This window comes from Acanthaster planci, linkage group LG21 (assembly GCF_054643075.1).
Source record: "Acanthaster planci isolate LZ-2023a linkage group LG21, COTS_SCS, whole genome shotgun sequence".
Classification (NCBI taxonomy): Eukaryota; Metazoa; Echinodermata; class Asteroidea; order Valvatida; family Acanthasteridae; genus Acanthaster; species Acanthaster planci.
Window position 1 is genome coordinate 10,110,504 of NC_141797.1, and position 25,453 is coordinate 10,135,956.

Genomic DNA, 25,453 nt, shown 5'->3' on the forward strand with positions numbered 1-25,453 from the left:
ACAACACTTGCAAATAAAAGCGAGGATGTCGGGACCGTGAGTAAGGCTCAGTTTGATTTTTTTCTCCCCAACATCGTGGAAGCCGCCGCATTCGCTTTTGAATTCGCCCCACCCCCATCACCACCACAAGCTGTGTACACTGCTTCGTTTTTTATTGAGGGAATTACCACTGTTCATTGCTTTCACAGTAATAGTTACAGGCTTGGAAAGAAAGGATTTTACTGCATCCCAGGAAATACAGACATCACCAGTGGTTTGAAAACCGTTATAAATTGGGCGGAAGAGCTGGTCATTTATTTTAGGTCGATACTTTTATGTCTCCGGATTGCGTTAATAGCGCCCTCTGTAGATGGCTGCCTGTATCGCGAAGTATTAATTGCCGCCTGCGCCTTGAATTAAGACCACCACGCCGCGAGCGGCCCGGCATGCGAGGAATTCCAAATGAGGGTATTCCATCCAGTCGATCGATCACTGCCGGTGCCCGCAGAGAATTCCCAAACTTTCACCTTGACGGTGTCTGAGTCACGGAAACCGATTCTGTAAAAGGTTTATGTCAACTACCGGGGACTCAGACATTCAGTTGACATTTACCCTGAAACTGGCCAGTAACTGACAGACACAGAACTTTTGTTTGATAGACTTGTCATCGGCCCAAAGCCTGAGGTTGATGTGGTTTTTGAGCCGTGGCTGGGCGTTGTCTGAAAGCCAAATTCAAGACCAATTCTGCTACCGTTGGACCACTTCAGTGAGCAACAATGCCTACCACTTCCTATCGCACCAAGACAATCCATAGCATATTGGACCCAGTTGCCCAACAAGTGAGTACAAAAATGACACGATTTTGTAATAATAAATTAATAAATAATTCACTGACGTTATTCTATCGGCCCCTAGCCCTACGGCGAGTCTTTTTCATAGGCCAGTAAACAAAATGCGCTTTCCATAAACACATGATTAAGGCCTAGGCCCCCTATATCATGTTTAGGCCAGACACAAATTTTAAAAAACGAAAAGTAAAACTTTAAAAGTTAATATAAAAGTATTACATTCGACAGCAAGACTCAAATCAAAAGAGTTGGATAACATATTGACTTCACAATATTTCTGGTTCGTGGTTTGACAAGATTTGTTCATGTTGTTAGTTGACTGATGTGAAGTAACTTTGTAGTTCCTTGTTCCTTGTTTGACATTCAATGTTGAACGAGTACATGAAGTCACCGTTTGAAATTTCAACATTTAATAGATTAGCGGTTTGACGTTCAGGGTGCACACCCCTAGAAATGATGGAGTGCGAAAGGGACCAAAAAACCCCCCAACAAAACTGCGCCACCATGCACATCCATTGATGTAGCGTATTTACATTGTACATGCCGTTTCTCAATGATGTGTACAAACACAACTTTCTACCACAGAGGCAACCCTGGGCAAAGGGTTTTTTGGATCAAGCAAGACCCGAAATGTGGGCGACAGTTTGACAGCATTGTAATTGTCAGAGGGGAAAAGGGGCACTTGCTGTTTTCATTCAAACTACTTGTATTTCACTCATTTGAAATAATACATCAGTCCCAAGCCCCAGGTCTAAACTTATTTTCAAAGTGTTTCGGTGCACTTTAGCGACCCTGTTGCCTCCATTTCAACTTGGGCAAGGGCAGTTTTACACAGTCAAAACGGTTCTTCGGTGGAGTTCTTTGCTTGCAAACCAGAGTACATGTGGGAAAGTGAATGCATCGTACCACACTTTCCTCACATCGAAATAAAATACCCAAACCCCATGCCCTACCTGGAGATTACATTGAGTCTGATATCACTATTGTCCTCAATCAGCGATAACTCCTAGCAACCCGTGGGGTTTTTCGGGGTCAAACAAGCCCTAAAATGTAGTTGGCACAGTTTGTTTTTTGTTCCTTTTGCACTCCATCTCTCTTAGGGATGTGCGTCCTGCCTGTCAAACGGTTACTTATTCAATGTTGAATATTAGTTACCTGTTCAACACTGAATGTCGAAGGTCAAATGAGGAATAGGTAAACTAACTTCACACCGCCTGTTGGTAGTTGCTCAGTGACCAAAGTGACTTTTACAAGTTCTGCCTATTAAAATCACTTTTTTTAATGATACATTGTAGGCCTAACCTCATTTTCTGAAATTGGGAATAATGTTTGCAAAGAAAACATGACTTTTCCACGTGATTTCCACTGCAGTTTTGTACTGTACATATTGATACTTTTTTTCAGTTGCTATGGAGTTTAGGGCCCCATTCATATCGTCAATAATAGTTTAAGAACTTCCCTTGCCCCATTGACCCTGTCTGATTGCCTCTTTATTTATTTTTGACATTGTCTACATACATACCTTGTGACATATCCAACCTGTTGTTGCCTTTAATTAAAGAAAAATTAATTGCAATTGGCGACTTGTAATTGGTGACTAGGACATTATTGGCGACTGTAATTTGCAACTTGGTCGCCGTTGGATTTGGTGGAAATAAAATAAAAATAAAATGAAAATAAATGGTCAGTGTGGTTTGGACTGGGCCTACCGGTAATGGTCAGTGTGATTTGGGCTGGGCCTACCGGTAATGGTCAGTGTGGTTTGGACTGGGCCTACCGGTAATGGTCAGTGTGGTTTGGACTGGGCCTACCGGTAATGGTCAGTGTGGTTTGGACTGGGCCTACCGGTAATGGTCAGTGTGGTTTGGACTGGGCCTACCGGTAATTTGTGGAAAGAGAACAGGGTTTTGATTTTCAAGATAAGGTTTGCAGAATGACAGAGGCCTACAGGTACATGTATGTACACTCACCATTGATCTGAGAAATATACACAGTCTTTGTCACAGTAGTCAATGTACAGTGCATCGGAGAATGCGCAAATCTGACCAGTGGGAATGACTTCAGATGCATGATGGCAGGTGGCATGCTGGTCCCATGTGACCAGTCCACTATCATTTGACATACTGGAGTATAGAACCCCTCATCCCACTGAATGTCCTGTTGAAACAAGACCTTAAATTGATTGCTGGCTGATTGTCAGATTACATGTGTCTCTGATGTATGGAATTAGCCACAATAGAGTTGATACAAAAATGGGGAGACTATTTATGTAAAGCCTCTAGAAGCACAAGACGACACCACCCATCATCATAGCGAAACCATCTTACATTCAATGTACATGCAAACAGCTTTTTTTCCCCTCGCTGGAACAGCCTGCCTCACAATATTTGGGTGCATATCCACCCAGCACCTGGTCTTTCGTTCCACTCTGATGTGATGGGGTCATCCATTTTGTCATAATCATGGACCCGGATCCTGACCTTGAGAGGTGTGCTCCCAACAAATATGCATCGCACATCAGGCAATGTACACGTACAGTGCAAGAACTCACTGCAAATGGATACAGTACACGTACTCTTAAGATCATTCTTTTTAATTAAAGGTCATTAAAACGCTCACTGGTACACCTGCGTAGATTCATTGCATCATTAATGTTCTTGACACCATCCTTTATAGGCAACCCCCCCTCCCAACCACTGTGTAGTTTTGAGAGTAAGGTTTGTTTGTTCATCAACAGTCCAGAAATTAATTAGTAGGGGTAAAACCCAGTGTTGGAATTCTGACGAACCCATTCAGTTGAATAGTTGATTCACTTTTCATACCATGTAAGAATCTTTTTGTCAATACATCATGAAGCATCTGTGTTAAAATTCTTTTTAATTAACTAATAGGCCCGTACCGGTACATACATACATGTGCAGACGTGGCATACATGTATGTAGTGTGGACCTCTGCACAAAGAAGTCCACATACATGTAATGCAGGGCATGATGGTGTTGTGTGGACTCGCACACGTCCACACAATGTTTTCCCCTCTCTGAAAAACAGTTTGGGGTCAAGGTTACCTGTGGCAAAATGAAGAGGAACAGTCCAGGAAATCATCATCAAAAATCCAGCTCAAAGGAGTTATCCTAGTTGGAGAAAAAGGAGCAGTTTCCTCAAGTTTCCTTAATCACAGGAAAACAAAGGAATGTCCACACTTTGTATGTAAAACAGGTCTGCTGCACCCTGCATACATGTACATGAGGTCAATTTCAACAAATTTTGTTGAAACAACAATTTTGTCTTGATTTTAGCTCTCACAAAAATGTTAGCTTCCTTCCTACATACATAAAAGCATTTACATGTATCTAGCTCGATCAGTGCAATAGCCTGTGAGTAATTGACATTGCATGTACATGTAAGCCATGATGACTGTTGCATGCTGATACTGCATGTACATGTACAGTACACCGCATGTCCATGGTATCACATGCTTGTGTGTGAGTAATACCTTAACCCTACCAAACATGGACATGGTCCTCTGGCTAGGGCAGTCTCACTGCACTGCAGTGTGCTTAAGTTCGGTAGCTCCGTGTGGTACATCTGCAGTAGTGCTTACTACGACTGTGGTTTACTGTGGTGGCCGTGTTTGTTGATACACTGTACATGTACATTAGCATCCCTTTATCATTAAAATGAAATACATGCATGTGTGTACATTTACCGTACGTGGCACAAAAATTGATGAAACTCGTGAAAACTGTCAAATTGAGATCTGTAGGATATTTTCGTTGGGTCAGTGCTAAAAGGTCGTTACAGCAACATCATTTTTGAAACTACTCTGAGGGCCTTATTCTGAGCATAAAAAAAATTTATTCCAAAACAGAGTACATTTGTTTTACTTTTAAGTATTAAACTAGTTTTCTGGGTCTAATGTACATGTATTTCAATTTCAACAAATTTTTTTCCCCTGATTTTATGTTAAAACAGTATTTTTCAATGAAGACCTTTTAGTGCAGTTTTTCAGCAAGGACCTTGTAGCAAAGACACAGCGTTTTTATGTACATGTACGTATGGAAACTATGGACGTACAACATGTCGGTATTTGCTGCCGGTTATCCAGTGCTGAGTACCAGTTTAAAGTTTACACTGAATGGGAAATTTTGTGAAAAAATTCACGTTCTTGTTCACATTGACATTTCATTGAAAGTGGAATTACACATGTTCAGTCAACTGACGTCAGACATTTTGCGATCTTTAACCATATTTGTCCAAACAATACCAACTTGCACCGTACTTGTGGAAATTGAAATCACATCTGGCCAGACATCACACATTTTGCAACCATTTTCCATGTTTGTCCAAACAAAACCAACAATGACTGACCTTATTATCTAAACAGCAAATGATACTGGAAGTGAATGTGATTTTTAGGATGGTATTTATGAGTATCGGTTACTATTTCAACAAGCTTACAGACCCATTTTGTGAACAACTTCCTGGATGAAACTGTCGGTTAAACAGTTTCTCATTTTTCTGTCATGTGAACTCATGTCGGCGGTAAAAGTACAATAATATTATTTCTGTGAGTGCCAAGGACTTTGTTGAATCAGTGGCGCACATTTCCTCCACAGTTTTTCACTGAGCCTTCCTTCCTGACTTTTCAAATTCCATGCAGAGGGCGGGATCGATTCAGAGATGCTATTGTCGTTGTTTGTGTTGTCCGTTACAAAGACTAATGATTTTGGTGCACTTGTGAGATGTTTAGCTAAATTGAAAATGCATTTTTAATAGTTGACCTTGTTTCCTGAAAAAGGAGACTACAAGTTGAGAATAGCCAAGAACTTTTGATGTCTATTTTGCTCTGGCTTTGATTCATATTTTACGTCATGTACCGCTTTCAACCATAGAGGGTAGTTATCAAACACTGATCACGGTCCTACTAATGCATTACAGCTGAAAGGGAAATTTACATTTTTGGTAACATAATTGGAATCTGCAATAATGCATTACTTAATTTTTATGCCTTAAATTCACATTCATCTAATAGTAAACATTAATATTCATTGTTGGATGTGGGAGGAAAACCCAAGTAATTAGGTAGGGACTGAAAACCCAATCGACATGCCACCCTGCGGGATTCGAACCTCGGGCCGTGGAGTTAGAAAGCAAGGTCAGAAAGTGCTGCGCCAAACTGATTCCATTTTTACACCTGTGCACAGGTTGGTCAGCTGGTGATCCTCCACGAACAAGCTGAAGATGGGAACGCTATGACTGATCTGACCTCGCCCATCAAGATTGTAGATCAGGCTGTCAGCAATTTGGTTGTCGTAAGTGGAACACTGTAGTGTTTGATTTGGATTGATTTGGTTGATTCAATTCAACTAATCAGTTTTCATCTTTGAAAGCCAAGTCTTCAAGATTCTTCAATCTGTACACGTTGTCTCAATGTAGGCTCCTTTCCTGTTTTGTTACATGTACCGAGCGTCTCCAGAACTGATGAATATTTACTGGTATAATGTGTTAGATTTACATGATAATGACAGTATCTAGGACTCAAAGCTACATGAGAGAGTTACAACACTGTTGACCAAATTAAATAGTGTCTCACCCATAGGCAGAGAAAAATACTCATGGCTATGGCTGACAGGATCACACATGTCCATGTGACATTGCTGTAGCCACTACTATGTGGCTTTCATAGGCGCATGTGTGATTCCTAGCCACAGCCAGTACGTTTGGACAAATTCTTAGGTGTGCTTTGCTCTGATCCCACTAGGTTGGCAAGCAAACAGCAAGCACCAGCAAAGATGAGATTCTGCGTCGGGAAATGCCCCCGACGTTCATCAAGGTGGAGAAGTCGTCGGGTCTGCTGGTGGAGGCCAGCGACATGCTCAAACAGGACCCGTACTCCGTACCGGCCAGGAAGAAGCTGATTGATGGGGCCAGAGGTGGGTATACGTGGACAGACTATGTTCCAATTACTTGGCTGCAGCTTAACATTATGCACGAGTCTATGGATGTGGCTCCAGCCATTCCCCATAGAGTTGAATGTAATTGCAAGTCACAGCCTTGTATTTTGGACACAGCCTCAGAGGATTGGCTCCAGTTCCAATAATAACATAGGAACATTTCACAAAGCCTCAACGCAGGTTCATACTTTGGTGGGAACTGCACTTTGCTGGTTCACAAAGAACTGTAAAATGCACACAATATGATCATGTCGCTACCCATAAAGGAAGACTACCCACCAACATGGCTCTTTTCAACCAATGAGGGGGTGCTTCTGCTCAAGGCAGACGTGGAGTCTCATCGTTTGTGTGTATATATTATCCAGGTATCTTGCAAGGCACCTCTGAGCTCTTGTTTGTCTTTGATGAGAGCGAGGTGCGTAAGATTGTCAAGATCTGTGAGGGCGTCTTGCAGTTATTGGCAGTGTCAGAGGTCGTGGACACCATGGCAGATATTCTCACCTTTGTTCAGGTGAGACTTTGCCTTTATTTAATCATAATGTAGAAATTTGAACAAAGATGTGGCCAAATTTGTGTTCACTGTGTAATATAGTTGCTGTGCGTCGACTTTGACCCAGCAAACATCAGGATTTCAGTGGATTCGAATCTTCCAAGTTTAGTGGTCATTTGAACCATTCCTATCAATTCTTGCAATCTTTATAATTTGATCGATAACTGATTTTTTTTGGGGGGTAGAGCTTGACCCCTGTGGTGACCAACATGAACAGTCAGGTGGCAGCCCGTCGGGAGGAGCTAATCAACGCTTCGCATGCCGCGCAGCTCGCCCAGCACCTGGAGCAGTTTCAGAGACTTATCCCGCTGTTGGTCTCTAGTATGAAAATCTACGTCGCCATCCTTGACCAAGGTGGGTTCTACAATCTGGCTTGCTATGTCTGTCGGATGTTGTGGTGCCATTGGTTACTTATTGCAGTGGCTAAAACTGAAAGACTGGACGGTCCAAATGGTCCATTCGTCACATGACGGCAGTTGAACTGTGATGAACTGTGGTTGTCACTTGAACTTGTCCAGTTGCGTTCCAGTTATGTCCAGTGTTGTAGTCGAGACATCACAAGACCAGGCACAAGACCAGTCACAAGACCAGGCACAAGACCAGTCACAAGGCCAGTCATGAGTCACAGGTTGGACAGTTACAAAGACTTGCTTTTGTTGCAATTCACTTGAATAACTTGTGACTTGAATCAAGACTTGAGGTCTTATCTTGGTCTTGTGGGGTCTGGTGATGGTCTTGAGAGGTCTGGTGATGGTCTTGTGGGGTCTGGTGATGGTCTTGAGAGGTCTGGTGATGGTCTTGAGAGGTCTGGTGATGGTCTTGAGAGGTCTCGTCCACAACACTGTTTGTGTTTACTTAAATGCATGATGTCTGCTTCAGAAGGTCCCAAAGGCACAGCATTCCGCACCTTACTTCGGCAACTTTTCATGTTGAAAAAAAAAAGTTCGCATCAATTGAAAAGTTAAACTCCAAGGACAGGATTCATTTCCTGCAAGACGGATGAATTTCCTCCGTATTTATATTCTGTAAGAGACCCTGGCATTGCTTCCTGTTGGAAGTTTGTCTTGCCTTTCAGAAACGTAATAGGAATGCCATCTCCTGTGACTGATGCGTTGTTTGATTTGTTGGCTGGCAGGGAAGCCGGGTAAACAGGAAGCTTGGGAGAATCGGACCTACGTGGCCAGTAAGATGATCTACCACATCCAAGAAATCATCAGGGTGCTTCAGGCAGTGGTAAGCTCATTGAATACCTTTGACGGAAGTCGCTCGTTAAACCCACAGGGAGAGACCGAAAAGGGGTAACAACAGAAAAGGAAGCCAGTCTAACTCATGGTTGTATTGTCCATCTTGGACAACGGATGGAAGTAGGTACCATGGCAACTTCACATAGTCCAGGGTGCCAGTTTTCAGGCTATTGCCTGATTTCAGGCTTTTCATTTGAAATGTTTGTCTAATTTCAGACTCGTGATTTTCCAAAGCACCTTTGGTTGCAAATCATTAAATCACTTTCTTTAAATCTTTAAATCACTTTTTTCTTCATTCAGTCACTTTGATGAGCTTTTTTTTGTGGCAGAGCACAGAAAAGAAAGACTTACTGTTATAACCATGGATCCAGAAACGAATACAAGTTGAATATTTTGCTTGTTAGGATGACGACAGTTTCCGAGTGGATAATGTGACCGGGCTGCGCGCGGCTCAGAATCACATTAAGAACAACATGGACAAGGCAAGAGGGTGGGTGGCTGATCCCAATGCACTGGCTGGGGGCATGGGTGAGTATCCCCTATCAAATCCTTGGTTCTGATTGGTCAATCTGTGATGACAGCAGAATGATGTAATACATGGTCTGATTAGCTGATCCTAATGCACTGGCTGGGGGCATGGGTGAGTATCCCCTATCAAATCCTTGGTTCTGATTGGTCAATCTGTGATGACAGCAGAATGATGTAATACATGGTCTGATTAGCTGATCCTAATGCACTGGCTGGGGGCATGGGTGAGTATCCTCTAACAAATTCTTGGTCCTGATTGGTCAATCTGTGTGCACAGATCTGGCCCTGACTGAGCCAGTGTGAAATCCTACCAATTGCGTCACGAAAACTTTGCAGCGAAATTTTGCTCGAGTTGGAATGTGTTCAACTCTGATGAATTCGCAATGCGAATATTTCATCTGACATCACAAATTTGTGTTGGTGTTCGTTTTCGCATGAAGTATGAACCGGCCGTTACCTGTGATCAAAGATGATTCAAGGGAATAAATCAATTTCTCTGCATTGTGTAGGTGAGAAGGCGGTACGACGCATCCTGGAAGATGCTAAGAAGGTAGCTAGTGGCCTGGATGGCCCCCAGAAGGCAGCCATAGAGCAAGCTATTGATGAAATCACTGCCATGACCAATGAACTCTCAGACCTCCGAGCAAAGGGACAGGTGAGGCAGTTATCACTAGGGACATGCAGATATGTGGCTACATTCCAGCCCTGTTTGTTTCATACCAATCTGGATTGCGATCGGTGATCCCAAAGCAGGTGTGCGCTATCAATTTGATGGGTTCTGGTGTCAGTGAACCAACTGATCATAATCTGGATCCTCGTGAGACAAACAGGCTCTCAGAACTGACAAGATCATACCCAGAGCAGATCTGTCGAGAGAGGATCACCAGCTTTGGACTTTGGCCACCAAAATGGCTGTTCTTTGTGTGTGCAGTCCAGCATGCAGCTATTGCGTGCTAATTATCCATGTGTACGGATGAATATTCCACCATTTTGGTTCCAACAATTGAGACACTCGTGTGTACTCTCAACTCTCTATATTGCTGACAAAGGTTGAGGGTTCCCGTTGATTTACACGTGACAAGATTCTCTGAAAAGCCTTTCATTCAAAACTGGTTCCAGTGACTTATGGCTCATATTGTTGTGTTGGCTCACATTTCTCATCAAACATTCCGAGGGTGGTTGATCTATTAAATTGTCTTCCCAATCTTTTTTTGTGTGAGATATTGTAACTAACACGACAGTAAATTGAATTTTTCTCTGTCCAACAATGAAATGATTTCGCCTGTACAGGGTAACAGTCCTCGAGCGTTGGAGCTCGCCAAGGCTATCGACGGTAAGCTGTTGAATCTGGAGAACCAGATCAATGCTGCGATTGCTGAGATCTTAAAGAGTAGCATGGGCAAGATGGCATACACTGCTGGTGGCAAGCTAGCCCAGGCTAAGGAATGGTTGAACAACCCTGGAGCAGATGATAAAGGAGTCGGTAAGCAACGTCTGTAGTGTCCTTCACAGATAGATATAGTAATGGGTGTTCTATTGAATATTGTTCCCACTATGTTGTTTTATATGATAGTGTACCTAGTTTGGTCTTTCATGATAGCGCCCAACTATGGCAATAGTTTGGAATCCTGTTTAATGTAATGGAACCAAGGATTTCTACAGCCACTGTTGCTCACAAGCCTGAAGAAACCTGTAGAGAGGAGACAGTTAGAAGCAGTAATACAGTTCTAGAGGTGAGAGGAAAACCCCAGAGGAATATTCTGGGGAAACCCACGGAATCAGGGACTGAAAACCCAATCCACGTGTGGACCGAGCCAGGAATTGAGCCCTGACCGCAGAGGTGAAAGGCGAGGAAAGAACCACTACGCCAACCCGACTCCCCATGTTACCATGGAAAGAAAATCTTTGTCTGTCATCATCCACTTGTCACTGCAGTTGACTTCTTGTATCTCTGTATGTTCTCCTTCTTGAAGGTTATCGTGCTATCAAAGACATCATTACCACTGGACGCCAGATCGCGGGCACCTGTGATGACCTGGGTCAGCGTAATGACCTTCTGCGTCTTTGCAATGAGACGGAAACTCTGAATGACCACCTGAAGGACCTGTGTAACAAGGGACAGGTAGGTATCACGGTCGTAATAGTTCACTGTGACAAAAGTGGCACTGTGGTCCTTCTGTCAATTTTGGAATCTCATACGGCATGCGTTTTGGTTTGGTTTCTAGGGTAACACTCCACAGGCTGAAGCTGCTGCCAAAAAGTTGTCAGAAAAGCTTGGTCAGTTGAACGAGAAAATGACCGAGATCGTGATGGGTCAGGTGTCGTCGGATTTCTTGGACCCAATGTCCGCTGTCAACAAGTTGTATGAAGCTGCACTGGTTCCTGAAGGTATGTTTCCAAGACAGGTGTGTGACAGTTTGTGATTGGTTTCTGATTGTCTTGTGGTTGGCTTGTGTCTGGCTTGTGAGAACCAGTAATGACGTCTGATGAACTTATGATTGACTTATGATTGGCTTCTGTTTAAATTATGATTGGCTTATGATTAGTTGAGATAACTTGTGATGGACTTATAATTGGCTTCTGTTTAAATTATGATTGGCTTATGATTAGTTGAGATAACTTGTGATGGACTTATAATTGGCTTCTGTTTAAATTATGATTGGCTTATGATTAGTTGAGATAACTTATGATTGACTTATAATTGGCTTCTGTTTAAATTATGATTGGCTTATGATTAGTTGAGATAACTTGTGGTGGACTTATAATTGGCTTCTGTTTAAATTATGATTGGCTTATGATTAGTTGAGATAACTTATGATTGACTTATAATTGGCTTCTGTTTAAATTATGATTGGCTTATGATTAGTTGAGATAACTTGTGATGGACTTAAAGATTGGCTTCTGTTTAACAATATGATTAGCTTATGATTGGTGGAGATAACTTGTGGTGGACTTGTGACGACTTGTGATTGGATCACTACTCCATGCAAGACTAAGCCCTGGTGCTTCTTTATTAAGAAATTTGTATTTTTTTTGTCTGAGACTCTCTCTGATTTGTTATCCCCCATGTTTGATTCTGTCCTCCAGGAACCCCACATCGGGAGGCCAACTTCACCAGCAAAGCGCAGATATTCCTTGAGAGCAGCAACAAGGCGGCAGACACAGCGGCTCGTTTTGCCGGTATCGCAGATGCCGACAGGGACACAGTAGATCAGATCCATCGTCTCAGCAATCAGGTTGGTACTGCCTGCCTCCTAGGACCAACTTCTCCTCACCACACCGTTTTGGGTTAAAAAAAGAAATAGTTTTTCTGAAATTGCAAACAAATGTTAAATTCCAGTGTTTGATTTTTTATTTCATAGATATTTAGAGAGATAATTGATTTTACTTGAAACAAATTAAATCTCGTCTTTGATCCGTCAGTACCCTTCAAGTTTTGTTGGTAACTTTTCTCCACAAATTGTCAGCGTATTTTATTGTTGTCATGGTGACCTCTCCCAGGTTTGCTGTCTCCCTCCTCCAATCGCATCCCTGATATCATTTCTCCAACAGGTGAAGGAATTGACTCCACAGGTCATCTCCGCTGCTCGCATCGTCCTGATGAATCCTAACAACAAGGTCAGACTCACTTACACATTCCATTCCGTTTGTACGTCAAACGTAGCAGTCACACTCTACCAGTTTCCTGATAAGCAGCCTGAAAAACCTATTCCATGGAGCCGTTCCATTTGTGCTAAGCAAAAATGAGCGGGAAACCAGTCTCAAGTAGTACACTTTGTATGGCACTTTGGTTGGGTAACCTGTTTAGCAAGTAGTTTTGGCGTGGATGACATTCCCTGCTACTTTCAAACTGTATTTAATATTTTATTCTGCTGGAAGGAGATTGAAGAATTGGCCTTATTCCCAAGTCGGCCATATTGAATTGAAAGCGAGGCTACATTTTTTAAGTTGGGAACCTAAGAATAAAACGGAAGCAATGAAATAAAAGTTCAGTATAAATTAATTTCATTTACAAGGAAAAAATAATTAAAAATTTGTGGTTTCACATATCTAAATGATTTAAACAATACTGAAAAAAGTGAAAGTGGGGCACCGAACCCAGAATAGTCTGGCACCACCCCATTGGACACATTGCATCGAATAAGATAGATACATGGAACCTGATCAAACATGTCTTCCATTGTGAATGAGCTCTACTGCCCGATATACATGCAACCCAACCCCGTTTGATATGACAGTGATATTCTTGTCCATGTTGGCAGGTTGCAGCCTCCCACTTAGATGTCATGAAGAAGGACTGGGAAGGAGCAATGAAGGACCTCGACACTAAACTGACGTCTTCCTTGGACGTGCCGGCATTCATGAAAGCCTCAGGTTAGGATGTTACTCACCTGTTTCGCACCTGTACTATGTTGCATTACATTGTATGTATTCAGTGGGGAATTCAGAGAACCTGGAGTAGGGTACTTGGGTAGTGTCAGGCAGTACAGTAATTAACCCTAACCTTCCCCAACCACAGAGAATTAAACAGCAGTAAAGTGTTTAATTCTGTGGGGATAGGTCTGGTAGGCCCATACCAGCTGGCTTTTGCATTGGGTTTGGCATACTTCAGAAAAACAAAGTCCAACAGCCTCTGTGCACAAAGTCCCATATGGGTGTTTAACTTTTTGTGAATGGGGAAGGTCAGGGCCAGCAACCCTTGAGGGATTAGGGTTTAAAGGAAAAACACATAGAGGCTGTCGGGAAAAAGTAAGCAGGTGGGGGGGGTTAGGGTTTAATGGTGCAAACTCTGTAAATGTGATATCGTCTCAGCTTGAAGCATACTTACGAGTTGCAAAAGTTTTACTGCTAACAGTTTACCAGGTTTTTGAGTGGATTGGTATGATAGTTGGATGTTTAGAAATTGCTCTTTGTGTCAACCATTGAAAGTACTAGTGAAGCACTCAACAATAACACAAAGGTACTTGTAAAGTACTTGAGTATAACACTGAAGTACTTGTGAATACTTGACTTTAACACTGAAATAATGTTGAGGTTCTTAACAACAGCAAGGTACTCGTGAAGCACTTGTGAATTCTCAACTTCAATACTGAAAGACTCGTGAAGCAATTAACTATAGCCTTTGAGTAATTGTGAAGTACTTGACTATCTCACTGAAGTGCTTGTGAAGTATTTGACTATCTCACTGAAGTACTTGTGAAGTCTTCAACTATAATACTTAGAGATGTGAAGTTGTATATTGACATTCTGTGATTCCTCAGAGGAGAGCATTAAGAAGCAGACAGAGCTAGCCAGGGCTGTAGTCAGTGCTTGCGAAGCACTCCACTATGACCTTGAATACTCGTGAAGTACTCGACTGTAGCACTGGCACATGTTTAGTTGTCAACTTATATTCTGTGATACTTCAGAGGAGAGCATGAAGAAGCAGACAGAGCTAGCCGTGGCAGCGGTCAAGCAGCACAACCCCCAGACCTTTGCCTCTTGCATCTCCAACATCGCTCTGCGGGGCAAGAACATGGTCAAAGTCGCTAAGCGGGAGGCAGAGAACAGCGAGGATCCCGAATTCCAGCACAAAGTGGACTCGGCGTCTGACAAAGTCAACAGTTGTAAGTTCTTTGCCATTTGTTTCCAATTCTGATCTTCTTTATTTGTTCCATTTTCAGTGACTTTTCTTCCATTTGTAATATCTTCAATGCTGGTCTAACTTTTATCTGCTTAACTTAAAGACTTACTTCAGAAAAGGGGCATCACCAGCCCGTGATCAATCATCTCAACTTATCAACTATTCAAATGAATTGTGACAAAGTGAGGCAGTGTCCAATTTAAGAGGCTATGGCTTGATATTGCACAAGTAGATGGGAAATGAACAAAGCCGCTAGCCATTGGCTTCCATAGCTGTAGCGTGTTTCACAGCCATAGCCAAGTGATTTGGGCACAGCTTTATTGTTTAGCTGACCAGCTGGCTGTATTAACCGGTAGTCTGCAGTTGACACTGGTGTACGTACTTTTTCTCTTCACAGGCATTCCTCCTACAGTCACTACTGGCAAGGCATTGATGCAAGACATGGATAATCCCGAAAAGATGGCCAACTGGCAAGATGCCAATAACAAGGTAACAGCGTGCCTCATTCTGCGGCTTGTGGCGTTCATTTTTGAATTATGCTTCTTCATTCCACAGCTCGTTGCATCTATATGAGTCAGATGTCTTGAGTGACGTCTGCTGAACCTGTGCGGGTTACTTATAGATGCACAGCAACATGCTATTCTGCTGACTGCGGCAGGTCAACTGAAGCTACGATTGATATCTTTACTCTGCGGCCCGTTGATGCCACATTGGTTGGCTGCCTTCACTGGTGTCTACTGAAGTTGTCCGAGTCCTGTAAATTTGGGGTCCAACGTGTGATATTTTTCTGTCCCTCTTACGCCAGATCTGTGTAATTTACCAAGGGATATCTCACTGGAATCGACTTTTTAATCCGTTTTCTTTTGTTCGGCAGGTAATTTGCATTTCTTATAATACCCACTCTTGGCAATTAAAGAGTGCGCCCTCAACTTTACAAAATCAAATGCAGGATATAACAGGGACAGGGGAAAAATGGAAGCCCGAAGTTGCAGAAAGACCCCTCTGGGATAGATGTCTTCAGTCTGTAGTCCGTTACGTCTGGTTGCATTGGCTGCCTTCCATGAAGTCAACTGATGACGAAGTTGTCTGAGGTAGATGTCTTCACGCTGCAGCCTGCATCACTCTAACTTGATTTTCTAATTCTTTAGCCACTGGGTTGGATGTACTAAAGCTACAATCTGTTGCATGTTTCTGCACCAGACACCTCATTCTGCAGTTTTCAGTTCGTAACAAGCTATGATCTCGTTACTTCTCTCTAACGTTGATCCTAGAAAACCTTAGGTACCCATATGTAAGTATGCATAGTGTGTGACAGAGCAAATTAAATAGAAGTTGGAATTTCATACTTGCATTGTTCGAGTCGTACTGTTGGTTATGCTTATAGTCTTTCTCTCACAGGGTGTAGTTTTTTTCCGACCCTGTTATTTTTTTGGGTCCAATTTTACTGAGATACTCTCTGCTGAGCAGTGTAGCGTCTACTGCTGGGCTAACCTGCTGAGCTTGTCCTTCTGCCCAGCTCCTGACTTCAGTGGCCGAACTCAAAGTCCCCTTCATCTGTGTCATCCCACCTGTGGAATTCTGCACCCCTCCGCCTCCAGTGCCACCACCCCCGTCACAGACAGTGGAACGTGCCCAGCCGGCCAAACAGGTGGACAGAATATTGCCGATCGCTCACTTACTAACTTTGTTTGTTTGCTTTGTTTCCTCCAGTAATAGTTGACCATCCGTGCATGAGACAGCTAGCTAGAGTAGTGAAGATTAGGTAATGATATCATTTCATATCACCTATCGATAACTATCAGTACCCGTGGGAGATAGATTTATCGAAGTACCTCATTAAGCAGTCAATTAACAATTCGTTTCTTACATCAGATGTTAGGTCATTAGGCAGGTACACCTGTATCTATAGGCTTCATGAAAGCATGCGATGCTGAGGTAGATATACTTCATATCTGCATATGTTTGAATCAGTGCTAAAAAGGCCTTACGGCAGAAATGTAATTTTCAAAATATTCTTAGAGCCGTACGCTGAGCATCCAAGAAATACTGTATTGAAGCAGACTACATCTTTTCCACTGTTTAATAAACTAGATTTCTGGGGCCAATATGTTTAAATTTTCTTGCCCAATTTCATGGTTTAATCAAAATTTTTTAATAAGGACCACTTCATGCAATTTTTCTGTAAGGAACTTTTAGCACTGACACGATCATGTAAACATTCTTTGTATTTTTCATCTTTTAGTCGTCTCTCTAGTAATCAGGCATTTTGTACATGTATTTGCATGTTGTCGGAAAAAAAAATCCCATTTTTATGTTATCTAGTAGTATTATTCCTCTTAAAAGCTCACGTTTGGACCATTTACTGTAATTACCGACTACGGAGTTGTCGGGCTTTTTCCATCATTTGAAGTGTTGAGCTAACATGCTAAAAACCTCGCAGCAATTGTTTAGATGGCTTGTATTTTGGAAACAGCAAGAAATGCTCATAATGTTAGACACGATGTGTCTCAACTTACTGGTGTTAGGTCCATTTTAAACTCAACTGTGGAGGTTACTAACTGGTGTATTTGCATGTGAATGTAGCAAACTAGAGATTTCATTGTTAGTTCACGGTGCTGTAACAATGCTCTTTTTTCAATATCTTCAAACGTGGTATATAGTTTTCATTTACAATGAGCGTAATTTTGAAGATGTACTTAAGAGCGTGAAAATGAAGTGGTTTGAGCAACTGACCATGAGAGGTGATGTTATGTTGCTTCTGGAGTTACGTAATTTTTGCATGATGATGGTTTGTAGAGGGCTAAATTATAGCCAGGTGGTTAGAAGTTGCTGCTGTAAATTGCTAATCCATTTGTTGTTATGTAGATTGCCTTGACGATGGTTTTCATCCCTATTTCTTACCCATGTAGCGAGCAGGGCAGTACCCGGTACCCAGCATGTCAGAGTACACAACCCCCGGACCCGATTTGCCTGGTTACCAGAAGGCGGCCGCTCAGTTACAAGACGCTCTGCACAGTCCGCCTTCTCATGACCCGGCCGTGTCATCTCATCAGCCTTATGCATACCCAACCTCTAATCAGTTCGATATCCCCGTGAAAATTGACCCCACCTCATCAAGTCAGCCGGTTTATCATGCACAGGTTTTTCGTTTGGCTTCCTTTATTGCCTCTTCTCTTGTTAAGTTGTGAAGTCGTCGGTGGACCTGTTGTTCAGCAGTGTCGTGTTTTGTTCAAATGTGTCCTGTTGTCATCACTGAGAGTAGAATGTTGAAGCCGAACGCTGTCTTTTGATTTTTTTATGTAGTATTGAAAGCTTGCATGAAACGTTGATGGCTATTGGTTGAGTTGTGGGTGCCGTCCAGTTGCTGCATGTTTATCAGTTATTGTCTTGGTTGCTATGTAGCTGACCTGGTGCTACTTTCAAGTGAAAGGATGGCTCCATCTTCTCGTCTTGTCATGGACACTGTTGTTCAGAGTGCAGCAACGCCACTTGCTATCACCTCAGTGCCTGATTCATTCTCAAATTGCTTTCTGTGTTATCATTTTCACCGCATGTCCTCTTTCTCTCACACTTCCGCAGCGAACTGGTACCCTGGGGCTTGATACCTGTAATAGATAACAACAGGTCCCCAGCACCCCCTGGTAACCATTTCATTAATAATCTTTGGTTTGAATAAGCATGGTCTTCAGAACCCTTTCTGTTACATCATGCAGCGTTCAGCAGCAGAGGTGCGCAGAGTTTCTTACTTTGGTTTACGCTATGATGCAAAAACGCAATTAACTTTTGGCTTCGAGCAAAAGTCTGCAGCTTTTAAACAAAGCACAGCACTTGGTGCTGCAGTAATGCTTTTCATGAAAACTGCCGCCGCACTCTGTTTATTCATTGAACAACTCCTGCACTCCTTAAAATCACCATGGAAACATGACCCCCCCCAAATCTCCTGAAATGAACCAATAGCACATCCTTGAACACAGACTTTTGATTGTTGGTCTCAAAACTGTCCCTTTGACATAGTGGCTGGGTTCTATTGTCCTCAATCCTCGCAACTCCTCCGAAAAATCTCGCGATGGATTTTGAAGAATCTGAGAGGACAATTGGCAGCAGCGAACTAAGGTCGAGGCTGAGTTCAAAGATACCTTATATCCCAGAGTACCGTGCATGAACGTAGCTTGCCGTGATGCGCATACAAGTTTATGACGTGGATTTATTGGTGGTCGAGATAGTATGTCTTTTGTTTCCCTTCTTCTTCCGTAGCCTTCTGGTTATGAGGCTATCAAGCCTCACAGTGTTGCTGCCGAGGTTCACTCTGCTCCTCCGGTGCCCCCGCCACCTGCTCCTCAAGCTTTTCAGGTTCTTTTTCTCCTTCTGTCTCTGACATGCTACATGTGACTTTACAATCTAACTTTGAACTTAATTTGTTCCAGACATCGTCACGAGGGAGTCACTGTTGAGTTTGTGTTTCTACCATTTGTCTTTACGTTTTAGCTCTTGTGTTCTTTTCGTTGTTGCCAAGTTTCAAATGACGAATCATTGAGCAGAATTTCTAAACCCAGTGCCAGATTTGGTTAAATACCATTTTGCGGTTTTTATGGTTTTTATGGTTACTCGGATGGTGGCTGTTTTGTTTTGATCACTCCTGGCTTAAAACTCTTCCATGAAATTTCTGTTCTTTCACAAGCTCTGTCATGCTTGTCTGTTTTCCTTTGTGCTCTGAGTTCTGTTTTGTTTCAGTCGATGCATTTACATTAAAGGTTTGTCTGGGCATTTTAACCTCCAGTTAATTTATCCAGTAAAGTATAACTTCTGAAATTGTTCATGTACCAGTTTTTTTGTGGTGCACTGGAAAATGTTGCATGTCATCCCTGTCATTCATTTGAGGCAAATACATTGGCATGATGTTACTGTTTGTACATTTACATGCAGGTACCAATAAATGAAGAACAATGGTTAATTTGGAAAAAAAACAAGAACATTTATTTAATGGTTGAAACGATTGGGACTGACTTAATTAAAGCGTTTCATTTACAGTTCCAATGATGTATTACAGAGTTTAGTTGGTGGACTGCTGTGGTTAGGGATCGAGTTTTTAGCTTCATGAATGTTCTCACCATTTCATATATTCCGTTACCATAGCGATCATACGTTCCTCCACCTCCACCTCCTTCCTCATCACACACATCAAGACGCACCCCTCATTCTTACCAGGTAAACTCGGTGTGACTAACACACGCTTGCTTCCATCTTTACTGACCTATCAAGACTATACTTGCTGTGTCTTCTAAGAGGACTCAATCTCATGCTGGCTGTCCTTTGCTATCCACATCGCCTTCTTTGGCATTTCATGTATCTTTCTATTTCTATCTATACACAGAGTCAGGAACCGCCTCGACCACCGCCTCCACCCAGCTATCAACCTAAGAAGGTCCAAATTACCTCTCATAAACCACTTACCCGGCTTATAACAAAGTTCCTTACTCTCCATCGGTTAACTTCTTCCATTGCTTTAGTGTCATTTGTGACCCGCTCTGCAAAAAAAGTGTATTAAGTCGCGCAGTGCCAAAACATGTAATGGCCTATTCTATTTGGAGAGGGAAAAATTTCTTCCAAAATGTAATTTTATGTTTTTTCCTTTAATAGCTTCTATAAAATTTGTTTTCAGAATTTGTGACTACAAACATGGATACTGATGAATAAAGATGAAAAATTGATCATTCAGTAAAAAATCTTATGTAGCATTGGGCTTCCAAGTGCTACACTCTACGAGCCTTTTCTCAAAAATGCTTTTATTGAATGAAAATGAAATTGAATGAAAATGAAATTGAATGAAAATGAAATTGAATGAAAATGTGAATATAATGTACAAATGTCCATATATCTCCGGAACGCAGTGCACTACAGGGGTCATTCATGTATCAAATTGTAGATTTTGATGTACTGAATCTGGCGACTTAGTACCCATTTTTCTAGAGCTGGTCACATTTGTTTATACTTGATACTTGACATAACAGACCATGCCAAGAATCAGCTCAGTCCCAGTTTGATCACTCACATGGTAAATGTTATCATTCATCAATGATCAAGATAGACTGATGTGTTATGCTTGGCAGCATGACTCATATCGAGTACCAAAGCGTGGCATCATGATCATTTGATCCAGGAAGTGTGGGTCAAACGAATGGAGTACACGCATGTGTTGTTTCATGTGCTGGATCTCATGCCGATGCCTTTTACACTCATAATTCTGCCATGAATAATGGGACTAGGCACTTGTAGCTCATGGATGGCTTTACAAAACTTAACACAAAATACTCCTGGTCTTACGTGATTGGAGTCATATTGGTTAGGGACTGTTTGTAGAAATTATTGAACTTCTCCCTTGTACTATTGAGTAGAGATATTGCGTGGTATTGATGGAGTGTTCTCCAGTTAAATTATTGATAATGAAGTTTCAAATTGAAAAGAATGTTATGTGAATGTTGCACCTTGCAACTTATTCTTCTAGTGCTATCCTGTGTATTTGCTCAGGCCAGTCAGGTGTCTACAGGTCCAGGTTCCATGTCTCAGGTGTCAGGCTTGGATACCCATGGACCGCCCACCTCTTACCAAGCCACGCCCACGAGGGGTCAGGGTGCAATGGCGCACTCGTCAGCCGCGCATCCCCAAGACTGGCAATCGCCCGAGGTTTTCTGAACTTTTCTCTCAAACTTGTTTTCCTTTTCCGTTTGCCCGCGTGCCCCACATTGCCTGACGGTTGGTCACTCTATCTAACTGTATGCATTGTGTTTCAGGAAACGTACTTCATGCTTCCATTGAAGAGTTTGATTTCACATCAGTCATATTTATCAATTACTTGTAATTGACTCCAGTAGTTGATCCAATGCTAACACCAATTAACGAGCATGCATTCCATTGTTCTCGATAGTGTCATTGTAATAATCATTTCAACCGTCCACAGATATTTCTTTGCGTTAATGTACATTACATGTATGAATGTGGCTTCGTTTACAGTGACCTTATCAAGTTATTTGAGCTTGGATCGGAGAGTGTTTCACCCGCATGGTGTGAATGATTTCAAGAAAAGATCCCTCCGTGCTATGGTGCCGTTATGGTACCCATATTGCATCCCTAGTCACACTTACCTTCCTTTGTTTACAAGAACGTGCTTGTAGTTATTAACCCCTCCACGACGGGAGACGGCAAGAGCCGCGGCTTTGTGTAAGGATCCATGCAGCTGCTGGTTCAATGGGGCCTGCTGATGGACAAAGCCCTCCATTCAGGGCATACCACAGCCCAGCAGTCATGGTCAATAGAATCCCGGCGTGAAGGGGTTAAACAGATCATATGCCATAACCTGTAATCATGAATGTAGCCTGCATGTGATAAAGAGGCAAACTACTTCACTCCCTTTGCTTGATATTCCCCACGAGGAACATGAAATATACATGTACCCTTTGTTTGTTTGCAGGTTTTCCTCCGTCGTTGTCACATCGACGAGTGTTTAGCATGAAGGATATTACGTAATATCAGGATCTAAGCCATTTTTCTGCGATTGTAGCAAGATGCAAATGATCCATGATCTGACCCTACTCTTATCTTCTGATGCACTTCACTAGTCTTTTTTTTTTCTTCAAAATTTCTATTTATTCTCTCCGGAATGAGATTTCGCTTTGTTTTGACTTTTGAAAATGTGAAATTTTCATGTACCTTTGTTGTAATCATGTTTGACACTGAAGTGGATTCTTACAACTTTCTTCTTGTGGATGTGAGATAATTTTCACATCGAATTTTTATCTAATTATGCATGAAGTTTTAACTGGCATAAACACTTGTTTGGAAACATGAGTTTATTAGATAAATAAAAAGAGAATTGTTTTTTGAAAATGGTAGACCACTTTTTATCCGTTGCCTGCATCTGAAAGTCCTGGAGTTGCTGCTCGTTCAGGAAATGTCCAAAGTGCTGCCCGCTAACACGGCATGTTTCCAAGAAACTCAGTAACCTGTCACATGACTTTAGTTAAGATTCCAAGCTGAATGAATGAATGAGTGGCAATGCTTATCATAAAACTTTGAATGATTCATCATCTTGAACCTACCTTGCTTGAATCTTTGAAGTTGTCAATGTTTCTATTCAAATGGTTTACGTTTATAACTGTTCCCTTCCATATCAAGTATTTCTCATAGAAGTCAGTAAATTGAAGGTGATTTCATAGTTTCTTTAAGTCAGGTCAAACACAGGTAATCCTGCTTTGGCAACTACTATAAAGTATAAAAAACATCCCAGTAGGACAAAAGTTGGCGAAAGTTTCTTTCGTTCTAAGTCTGATCTTTGAAAAAAATTTTTACCAAATCAAATCAGACAGTGTCCTAATCATTAACCTTAATACTCCTCAGTCCTCCAACAGTTGAAGGATTGAGGAGGGTTAGGGTTAATGGAAACACAACCTATATTTAGCCACGAGACAATAACACCAAGCAGGTTGACTGGCTTTTGGCGTAATGTGATCAGCACGACCACATCACTAATAATATTCCATCTGGTTTTGTTGACGTTCTTAGTTGCTTGACAGTGTTGGCGATGTCCGCCAAGCGTTTGTCGCGTCTCAGCCACCCACCGATGCCATGAGCACTCTCAACTTGGGTGAGTTTGTCTTAAAATTAGCAGTGAAATCTTTCATTTCGGTGTTCGTCTGCTGCTCACTTCAGTATTGGGAATCAGACAAAGGGAATCAATGCTGTCACCTTTAATAGGTAAAAAAAAATGACCAAACAGTTGCCATCAGAGACGTTAGAAAGTGCAGAATGGAAAACTGAACAAGTTTGATCTGTGCAGGGGTTTGATGATGTGTAGAATCATTGGTTTTCCTCTAGAAGCAGGTTTATTTGCCATTCCATTTCTTGGAATGTGAGGATCATGAATTCCTTTATAAGAAAGACCGTTTGGACCACTTCATTTTCCTACAGTGGTCCACAGATACAGGAAAGACGAGTTTTACGATATCGCTAGAAGCAGTAGACAACACAAGAAACTAACTGACAAAACTCTCCAAATGGCACTCATGATCAGAATGCTGAGTGAACCACTCTGTCTTTGCAGACACTGCACCACCCAGGCCACCCCTCCCCCAGGGCGAGGTGCCCCCACCCCGCCCACCCCCACCCGAGGAGGAGACAGAGGCACATTTCCCTGAGGCTCCACCTAGCAACCAGCCTATCATGGTATGTCTCTATCCTCATACATCATAGCAGCTCAGTCTCCAGATGGTTCACCTTTGCACAGCATCATTTGGCAATCTGCCTTGGACTGACGCACCCCCTCATTGGTTGAAAAGAGCCATGTTGGTCGGAGAGTTCATTTTGTTGGTAGTGATGAGACCGTAACCTGTGCATTTCATAGTCGTTCGTGAACCAATGAAGTGCAGTTCTGACCAAAGGAGCCTCTGTTGCTTGGAAAATGACATCCTCTCTTGGACGCGCTCCGAGCCCATACAACCATCCGTCTCTTGCTTTATACTTTATTTTGATTTCAAAGGAGATCACCTATCAAAATCATTATTATAAAAAAGGACAGTATGAACAGAGATTTGTAAATTTGTGTTTACACTAATGATCAGAATGCTTTGTGATCACTTTCTTTTCAGAAAGCTGCCTATGACTTGCACTTGGAGACCCAGAAATGGTCAAGTCAGGGTAATGACTTGGTAGCAGCCGCCAAAAAGATGGCAATCCTCATGGCTGAAATGAGCAAACACGTCAGGTGAGAAGAACAGAAAACTACCCACCCAGCTAATCAGAAACCCATTTCACGCCACAGATGTTCTAAATGTGCAATTTCTTGTTCTAATTTCTTAGGAAACTGAGCGATGCTTGAAATTTTCTAAAGTACTCTGAGGAATACAGTTGTGGATGGGTGTCCCGTTACAACTTGACAATAATTGTGGAACAGCCACTGAAATAGTTTGAATTGGTGATTGATACTTTTCATTGAGTGCCCCTTTAACCCCTTTATGCCAGTATTCTTTTGACCACGACTGCTGGGCTGCGGTATGCCCAGTATGCAAAGCTTTGTCCATCAGCAGGCCCTCATTGAAACTGCAGGTGCATGATAAATAGACTGTGTGTGTGCTATGCACTAATCCTCACGCAAAGCCGCAGCTGTCGACGTCTCCCGCAGCGAAGGGGTTAACCTTAGCAGTCATCAGTCGTTCACCTGAGTATTGAGTAGCAACATGGTATATGGTTGTGCATTGCTTTGCTTTGTTTACAGAGGTGAGGGTGGAAGCAAGAAGGATTTCATCATGTGCGCTCGCATGATTGCCAAGCAGTCAGGGGAAGTCACCAGGCTAGCCAACATCATCGCCGATCAGTGCACCGACAAACGCATCCGATTGGTGAGCAGATGACTGACGTCTGATTAGGAGACTAGTCAAGATGACCAGCCCAAAATACACACTTGCTGTCTAGCGTTCAACCTCATCCCCAGTGGGTTGCTTCATTTCCATTAAGGCTTTCAATAGTGACCCCTTGGGAAAAGCTTTCTTCCTGTGTCCAGATTCAGTGCAGCGACATCAAGAAATGTTGTATCTTGTGTATTTGGAATTTTAACAAGTACTTTAGGAAAAGACTGTAAAACTGTCATTTCGAAACAATCGCAATATGTTAGCCGATTCCTCTTACCTTAAATTCATATCTGTACTGCAAAATGGTGTGTCTTAAAAACACGTAGTGTT

General features: G+C 42.2%; 1 protein-coding gene across 10 annotated transcripts in view; it reads left to right on the plus strand.

The window, feature by feature from the left end:
- Positions 1–413: 413 nt before the first annotated feature.
- The window catches only part of vcl (vinculin), a 28,851-nt gene continuing 3,811 nt past the window's right edge, over positions 414–25,453 (plus strand). Inside the window, exons 1-26 of one of the 10 annotated variants that reach the window (XM_087131010.1) lie at positions 414–818; positions 6,032–6,139; positions 6,589–6,760; positions 7,147–7,292; positions 7,517–7,685; positions 8,467–8,564; positions 8,980–9,103; positions 9,613–9,758; positions 10,394–10,586; positions 11,077–11,225; positions 11,329–11,491; positions 12,191–12,339; positions 12,656–12,721; positions 13,366–13,477; positions 14,512–14,709; positions 15,124–15,215; positions 16,243–16,374; positions 17,636–17,866; positions 18,981–19,076; positions 19,860–19,931; positions 20,098–20,148; positions 21,252–21,407; positions 23,283–23,364; positions 23,821–23,942; positions 24,365–24,480; positions 24,991–25,114. In XM_087131010.1, the coding sequence (XP_086987136.1) occupies positions 756–818; positions 6,032–6,139; positions 6,589–6,760; positions 7,147–7,292; positions 7,517–7,685; positions 8,467–8,564; positions 8,980–9,103; positions 9,613–9,758; positions 10,394–10,586; positions 11,077–11,225; positions 11,329–11,491; positions 12,191–12,339; positions 12,656–12,721; positions 13,366–13,477; positions 14,512–14,709; positions 15,124–15,215; positions 16,243–16,374; positions 17,636–17,866; positions 18,981–19,076; positions 19,860–19,931; positions 20,098–20,148; positions 21,252–21,407; positions 23,283–23,364; positions 23,821–23,942; positions 24,365–24,480; positions 24,991–25,114 (3,330 nt within the window). In that variant the 5' untranslated portion in view covers positions 414–755. The remainder of the gene's footprint in view (positions 819–6,031; positions 6,140–6,588; positions 6,761–7,146; positions 7,293–7,516; positions 7,686–8,466; positions 8,565–8,979; positions 9,104–9,612; positions 9,759–10,393; positions 10,587–11,076; positions 11,226–11,328; positions 11,492–12,190; positions 12,340–12,655; positions 12,722–13,365; positions 13,478–14,511; positions 14,710–15,123; positions 15,216–16,242; positions 16,375–17,635; positions 17,867–18,980; positions 19,077–19,859; positions 19,932–20,097; positions 20,149–21,251; positions 21,408–23,282; positions 23,365–23,820; positions 23,943–24,364; positions 24,481–24,990; positions 25,115–25,453) is intronic. The other 9 variants (XM_087131011.1, XM_087131012.1, XM_087131013.1 and 6 more) reach the window with 9 other exon arrangements.